Here is an 8,240-nt window from a genome sequence, read left to right on the forward strand (position 1 = left end):
CTTTGTGGGCTCTCTTTTTCCCTTGTTGGAGGAACAAATTGTGGGGCTGTGAGAAGGAAACATCCCTGGGAAAGCGGTTAGGTGCCTCCAGTGCTTACACACCCTAGCTGTGACCATGGGTCCTGTGCAGGTGGTGGAATGAGCTGCACCGATCCTGGTCACTGTTTCTGGTTCAGAGCCTGCGTCTGGGGCTGAGGGTATGGGTGGGACCTGCCTATGGTGGCAGGGGGTTTGAGTGCTTAACTACTGCCTCGACCAACCGGAGCACCCAGCAGAACAGTGAGAGAAGGGCTTTGCCCAACACAGCCACCCTTCTCTGTGCCTGGGGGTCTTATGGGGCAGCAGACGGAGCATGGGTGGGGGGACCAACACTGTAGGGATGGAGACATGGCATTGGGAAGTCTAGGCTTGTGGGACGGGCACCCAGCCTGTCCCTGCAAAAGTGCCAGGTGAAAGCGTATCAGCCCTGTTTTTGACAGGTATCATCTCCGCTGTTTTGCAGGATGCGCACAGGGACAGCATGAATGCCAGATCTTTAGTGGGGAGACTCCTCTTTGCCTTCTTCCAGTGCAAAAAGCTGGTGATCTCATTCTGTGTGGTAAGAAAACCTCAATGCATGCTGAGTCCTGCTCTCTCCCAGGCAGCACTCACCTCTGCGTCCCCATGCCTTGCTGAGCTGGGGCTGTACAGAAGGAGAGGCCCTCCTGGCCAGTGATGTCTTCACCAGAGAGACCCCCAAAATGGGAAGTGACAGAAGAGGGGAGAGAGGAGATGTGTTCCTGTAAATCAGACACCTGCAGCCTAAGGTGTCTCTGCAGACTGAGATGGGGGGGATGTGTGCGTGCTCCCAACACAGCCAGCTGACAGCTATGAGGAGAAAGGAGCAAGGGAGCCCGTGCTGTCGATGTGGGACTCCACAGCTCACCCCAGCAGCGGGCATGGCCAGGAGGGCTGTGGGCACCAGGGAAGGGGAGGTAGGCTTTGTGGCCAGGCCAGCCCCCAGGGGAGCGTGCTGAGGGGCCGAGGGCTGTTCCAGCTCAGGGAGTGCCATGGTCAGTCCCCTCCGCACTCTGCACCGTCACTGTGTCATTTACAGACTGATGTGAGTGATTGCTGGAGCGCTGTGAGGCTTGAGCTTGTAAGTGAGTGTCCTTAGCTGCTGGGGAAAAAGATGCTGCAGTTACTAGGGTTCATCCCCAGAAGGCCCCGTTTAATTTCATCTAGCAAGGGGCTAACTCAAATACAGCCACTTGGAGGCTCCAAACTCTGGAACAGGGTCTGCTCATCTGCAGGTCTGGTGGCTGCAGGGGCTTGGGAGATGCTCTCAGCGGGGAGAGGTCCTGTGGGCTCTGCAGTGGGGTGGTCTTGGCTGAGTGCTGTGGCTGTGCGGCTGCTGCGCCTGTGTCAGCCTCTCCATAGCCATCTGTAGGTCTGTGTGTGCAGAGCCCGTACTGCCCTGTGATGAGCTCACATGAAAGTCGTGATGAGCTCACATGAAAGTCATGTTGAGTAAGTTACCTTTTCTTCCCTTTTCTGGGCTCACTGCTACTGTGGTCTGGGTTAGAGGTAAAGGACAATTCATTACTGTTGAAAAAAGAGGCAACTACCCTCCCAAGATAAAACCTGGTTGAGAACCAGCTCACCCAATAATATGACTCCCTGAGGACTTGGAGGACTGCGTTCTGCCTGGCAGTGACTTGCGGGCAGGGCAGACAGAAAAGGAGCAGGATGAAACAGTGTCAGTGAGCCTGGAGGTGCCTTAGCGAGACCGCAGCAGAGATCCCCTGGTGCTGATGGTCACTTCCAGAGTGCCTTGGGGACATCCCACAGTGCTATTCATTGCCTGTCTCTGCCTGGAGGAATGAATGAGGCTTACCTGATTGTTTAAAACTCAAGCTGTTCAAGGTCCTTGACATAACTTTGGCATTAGTTCTCCAGAGATCTGTTTCCACCTAAACTCCTTTATGTAAAGGAGACCTTTATGTGCTCTTGGGGGGTGGGGAGTGCCGTTCATGGGACAGAAATGGTCAGGAGCTGGGAGACAGGACAACATGGTCAGGAGCTCACAACCATATATTTGTAGACCTCTTTAAGAGACCTCCTGAACTATCACTGATTCTCAGACCACAGTCTGAGAGCCTTTAGGAAGGGCTAGTAGGAAATGAGCCTTGTTTCTTTCACAGGAAGCATCTTGGTGTTTGCCAGAGATGCTTTGTGTGGAGTAAGCCTTTTCTTGGAAGGTTTGTTAGCCATGTCTCATTTGTTTAGGGAATTTTGTTGAGAGATGAATCACTGTCTCAATGGCTGCTGATGGGTAGAGACTGACAGCCTAGGGTTTGTGTGCAGATATGCAGGAAGGGAAATAGAGATAAGTTCAGCTAACTGTTGCACAATGGCATCTTGACACCATTACAAGTGAGTCAAGAGGCCAGCAGAATGTTGCAATACAGATGCGTGCATAAAATGTCCTCTGAAGGACAGAGAGGAAAAGATGTGCTGTTGAACTGATCAGTGTGCAGCAAGGCTTTGTCATGGGTGTCATGAGCTTTGTCAAGAGCTTTGTCATGAGGTGAATGAATAGATGAAACTGGAAACCTACCTGGAATTCTGCCCCTCTCTCCTGTTGTGGCTAAGCAATGCAAGGATGGATAAGGATTCCCCAAACATGTACACAAAGAGGAGTGACTGTAAAGGGAGAGGAACTGGGGGGCCAGAACTGGAGGGAAATGTGATTTTGCTGTCACTGCTGCTGAGAAGGTGGATTAGAAACAGCAGTAAGGACTGTCTTTAAAAGATGTGGGTCATTTCTGGGCAGTACTTCAGGATAGCTCAGTAGCTTTCCAAAGCTCTTCATTATGCAGCCTGATTCAGCTGCCCTAGTCCTTGTGTCTCATACTGCTATGACTGCTCCACTCATCCCTAAACTGCTGCCTCTCTGAATCTCTCTTGGTAGGTTTGAATCTCACTGGAAGCCTTTCCTGACCAGCAAGTCCTTATACTCACTCATGGACAGACCTTTTAGAAGAGAGCTTGAAAAAGTTCTGTTGTTCCATAAACTGCCTTTCGGGCTGCAGAGCTCAGGTATTGCAATGCTCTTCCCTCAGTGTTGCCGTGTCTTGGATGGACATTGTGTAGCTGGTGAGCCCCTGTTTTGGGGGCAGCCTTGAGTGCTGCAGAGGAGATGGAAATACAGCTGGGCACCAGGGGAGATCTGGACTGACTGGATGGCATGCTTTTGAGAAAAAGTTATAGTTCATGATGGTGGTGATGGAGGAAGGAGGGAGTGCTTTAATTCCAGGCTGTAGCTGTGCCAGGAGGGATGGAAAGGGGAAGGCTGACAACAATGTTCCTGTGGATGAAGCAAGAGCCATTGTGGAAGTTACCAAATACCAATGGAGAAAAAATACTGAGTGGGTCATGCCTTTTGCCTTTTTCAGTGTGAGGTACTACAGAGCAGCTTCAGTTGCTGGTAGTGCTGGTCATAAAATGCATGCCTTTTATGTGGAAAAATGCCTCAGTTTGGACAGGGTTGGGCAGGTGGATGTGACAAGAGTGGTGTTTGAGCAGGCTCTCCCATGTAAAGTGTCCTGGCATTTTACAAAAGGAGGAAGCCTATCTTTTTAGAGCAGAAGAAAAAGGAGAGTTGGCCTGTTGGCAGTGATGGGGCCACATTTCTTCCCTGAAGATGACCCTTCAACTTCTTGTCTTCCAGTTCTCTCTGCTTTTACCATGTTGCAGCTTCTTCCACAGCAGCAGTTGCCTGGATCCTTTGTCTGGTACGAAGGCCGGGCTGGAGATGGGTGTTGGGGGAGCAGGCGTGTGAGGGGAGTGATGGGTTGAGAGCACTGGTTTCTGCCGCTATTCAAAGTTCTCTCTCTTAGTGCTCAACTTCACAGCCCTCTCTGCCTCTCCTGTCACTGTTCATCTCCTCTCTCAGTAGGTTTCTCTTTCCCTCCCTTTTAAACATGCCCTTTCAAGCAGCTCTCATACTGATGAACTTAAGCTGCTATATCCCAGCTCCCTCCCTTTAACTTCTGTCATACCCTGATCTCTGTTCTCAGTATTGCCCCACTCTGTATATTTTCTCTTGCTCTAACTCCATCCCAAGTGTGACAGTCTAGGACTTGGAAAGTTGGATACCTCCCTCCGTTCTTCCTACCCACATTCAGGGAGAGCAGAAAACAAAGTAGCCTGTGACAGCTGTTAGCAAATGCTTTCATTTGGGCCCTTCTTTCTTCTAATTCATTAGAGGAATTATTCTGTGGCCTCTCATTCTTCCTCTCCACAGTACACAACATACCTCAAGCAGAGGTTCAGCCTCCTAGTTACTGGTCTGCTGGGTATCCACACTTGACTTTCTCTCCATTTTTTCAGTGTCTTGTGTCCTCTGGCTAACTAGAGATCCCTGACAATTTTACTGGTATGTTGATGGCACTGAGTGCCTTATGGTCAGTAAGTTAAGACCTATCTGTCTAGGATGTAGCTGGAATCCTACTAGTCAGGGTTTTGCTCCTCTGATGCCACCCCAGGAGTTACCTGGGAACATAGAAAAGGCCCTCTGGGGATGCTGATCTAACCCAGTGGAGACACTTGTCAGAGAAGGACTTACTGTCTTGCAATCTATTATTTTGCCAGCTTATGGTGCCAAAGGTGCATTGTGGTTGGCAGTGGTTGCTCCATCTGTGGCCAATGCTTTGGGAAAACGGTTGACTTTCACCACATTATCATAAGGTACTGAATCCTTACTAAAGCCTTAACAATTAATCAGAGACTGAGGAGTGATCATATGCAAGTGACTTTCTTGCCTGGCAAACATAACGTTTATGTTCCATCAGCTCAAGTCATCAAATAACTTTCTTGCAGTTCATGGCCAAGCACAGGCACTGCAGGAGCCAGAATTTGTATCACTTGTTCACAGATGTTGTACTGGGAGATGGATAACCATCTCCAGCTTGGTGGAGTGGCAAGCAGTCCCAGTGTTACAGGACTCCATGCCTTTTTACTCCGACTTGAGAAAGTAATTTAATTTCTCTGTGCCTCACTTCCCTATCTGAAAAATAGTGGTTGTCTGCCACCTCTGTCTGCCTTTGTTATTACAAGGGAGGAACCACTGGTGTGTCTGTGTGAAATGCCCCGTACTGTGGAACCAGACTGCAGGGTTGGGCCATAATGTGTGTTGGTTCCCTCAGGTGAGTTCATGTGGCCAGTCATGTATCTGGCAGAACACAGCTTCCTCCCTGGCTGGGAACAAGTGATACTGAAACTGGACAAATTCTGGCTTTGGTTCTCAGATTAAATGATGCTCCAGTAAAAGAGCAGAAGAAAGATGCAGGTGAGAGACCAACATCTGTCTCTTCTTCCCTGAATCAGCTCTGCCTAACCCTCTAGAAAACAACGACAATAATACACTGATGGTGTTTGTCCCATTCAAGCCCCTGGATTTCCTCTGGCTGAGGGAAGTATTGCTAGAAACAAGGAATAAGGTGAGATGTCTTTAATGAGGGAAGGTTGAAACCAGGTTATTTGTAGTGATATATTCAACAGATCTACTAATCATGTATCTTTCAAATATTTAATGAGCTGCATAATGCACCTGAGACCTTATTTTTCACTAATTAGAAAGACCCCAGTCTCAGCCACATTGGAGACAGGTGTATGGGAATGAGTGGAAAGGACCAGAAGATCTTTTGTTCCTCCAAACTCTCCTGAGTCCTTCTGAGCACCCAGCAGAGCAGCAGACCACAGCTAACTCAGGGATCTTTATCATGGCACTATCTGGTGTGTGTGGGCATGCCTTAAGTGTCTCTGTGCCTTTCTCCTGCAGACAAAGGTGGGGCTTTTGGCACCAGCCCCCCCAGGAGCAGAATGAGAAAGTCTCTCTGCTACGTATTCTCAACCTGTTTGTCACCTATGAAGCGATGTACAAACTGCTGCAGCTGAATGCGTCAAGTAGGGTATGAAGCAATACTAGAGAGCAAACAGATGAGCATCAGTGTTCTGTGTCTTCCCTCATCCCTTACTGCTTCAGTGCCATGCAAGGGGAAGGGAAACCTGCTCAGGAGATTAGCTAGTCCCTTCCCCTAGTAAATGTGGTCTTTTCCTATAGCATGGTGCTTCAGGTTTGGAGCCCTGCTCCTAGCCAGAAAAGGAAGACTTTTCCCCATCTGTCACAGCACTGCAGTGTTATTCTCATTCCGATCTGCCCTACCACTCCTTGCCATTTTGCATTCAAACCCCTTTTTAGAGTTATATTTCTGTCCATTGTTCTAGACCTCAGGAAACCTGGTTCTCTAGTGACGAGCTGCTGTACCATATAAGCCCTTTTGTACGTGTTCCCATGCTTTCCCTGTCTGCAGACCATTACTGATAATTAGCTAGCATAAAATGGGAGGACTTTTGGTTGGCATTCCTTGAAACACTCGCTTCTCACAGATCTCTGGCCTGAGGCTGGCTGTTATGTCCACTGCTTCTGGAGCACAGATTTCCCCTTCGCTACACAATGGAGGATTATTTCATTAATGAATCTAACGATACTTTGTCTTTGGTCCGGACGATCTTTGTGATGGTGCTGTGCAATCTTTAATTAACTTTAAGCCTGCCAGGCACTGCTAGGATGCTTATAATCTGCAACAAATGCAGGAGAAGCTTGAAGGCCTGGTGTGGTAAAATAACCTTGTCCAAGGTCATGCGCTGACTCTTGGCTAGGGCTATGATTAGATGCCAAGTCCCTAAGTACTGAAGCAATGCTGTAAAAAAAAGTACATTTCCCTGCTAAAATGTTTGGAAAGTGCAAAGTGGGACAATCCAGGCGAGGGGTGGGATGTGCACGGTTAGGCTTGGGGGACCAGAGAGCATGTTCAGCTGCTCGTGAGCAGAGTGGCTGTGCTGCTCAGTCACAAGGCTTTTAAGGCAGCGTTTGATTTTGTACGTGGCCATGTTAGCTTTACGTGAGCAGAAGGCAGTTTTGTAGCACGCAGGCCAGGGACAGGAATTTAATGCGTGGATTAAAAGTGAGGTATCACACAAGGGCTGCCGGCAGGGAATACACACACAGAGGCACACGGAAAAGACAGATGCAGAGACCTTGTGGAAGCTCCTTCATGGATGTGGATGTATTAAAAAGTATGCTGATTCCATCCATTTGAAGCTTTTTTAATTTCCATGGAGCTCTATGCTTTATCATCCCAGAGGTTGTATGTACCTGAGCCTGCACCTTCTGCAGCACTTTTTCATAAGATGCTCCTTGTTTGAGTTCTGGGAGTGCTGTCCAGGCATCTGTCCTGTTTTATTTCTGTATTTTTTGCTATACTGAGTGCGGAAGAAGCTACTGGTCCCAGCTGCAAAGGTGTTGCTGGTGTCAGTGTTGCGAAAGTGTGAGTTTGAAATCCTAAACAGATGTTCTCTCTTTTCCCTTCCCAGAGATATGCCACCACGGGAATCATTGCTTTGAACCTAGCTCTCCATATGTGCCAAGAGGTCAATATTGCAGCCTTTGGTTACCCTGGCAACCACGACAATGCTCTGCCAATACTTTATTACAATACGGGTCGCTCATGGAAAAAAGAGGTAAAAAATGCCTCCCCATCAAACTAAGGTGTCCTCCATAGGGGAACCTACTGAACAAAGCTGGGAGTCAAACAGCTGAGAGGTCTGGTAGCTATCGCTGGTGTTACCCGTGGAAATTCCTGCTGGGACATGCTTTGTTCTCAGAGAGCAGCTTGGGCACAGATGCTGGCACCTTCAGGGTAGTTTTCCTCTGTCCTAGCTTGGTCATGAGGGTCATGTGCAGTGGAAGTCCTGCAGGCAAAGTTGGGTTGGGCAGGATCCAGTGCATTTTGGGCAGGATGAGTGGCACTGTAAGGAATCATCTATAACTTTGCTTCTCTTGTCCCTGCAGCTCTTTCAGCACAATATCACTGCTGAGGGGAGCAGGCTGCTGAAAATGATCGAGTTGGGGGTGATTGCTGACATAGCCAGCCCTTCCTTCCAGGCCCAGAACTGCTGAGAGAGGGCTATGCTGCTTGCTGTCCCCTCCAGACACCACTGATGATCCCAGCTGGGCTTTGCCCTTGTTCTGGGTTGTTTTGAGCAGATCACAGTATGTCCTGTCACACATGGAGCGGGACAGGAATCCCTGAGATTCAGAGCACTTGCCCTTTCCTCTGTTGGCTGCTGGTTTCCACCACTGACTGCTGTGGTGGAGGGTGGAGTGTTGCACAACACTTCTGCCTTTGGTAATC

The 8,240-nt window shown here is 48.9% G+C and overlaps 1 protein-coding gene across 1 annotated transcript; it reads left to right on the forward strand.

Moving 5' to 3' along the window:
* Positions 1-2,540: 2,540 nt before the first annotated feature.
* Positions 2,541-8,005, forward strand: LOC309412257 (CMP-N-acetylneuraminate-beta-galactosamide-alpha-2,3-sialyltransferase 4-like; the record flags this gene model as incomplete). The annotated part of the gene is given in 10 exon segments (XM_082009129.1): positions 2,541-2,569; positions 2,954-3,081; positions 3,713-3,776; positions 4,636-4,731; positions 5,292-5,335; positions 5,338-5,483; positions 5,825-5,833; positions 5,835-5,954; positions 7,420-7,566; positions 7,898-8,005. Coding segments are annotated over 10 exon segments (891 nt in total).
* Between the last annotated feature and the right edge of the window lie 235 nt (positions 8,006-8,240).

The sequence above is a fragment of the Phaethon aethereus genome (genome assembly GCF_964289735.1).
Source record: "Phaethon aethereus genome assembly, chromosome: 20".
NCBI lineage: Eukaryota > Metazoa > Chordata > Aves > Phaethontiformes > Phaethontidae > Phaethon > Phaethon aethereus.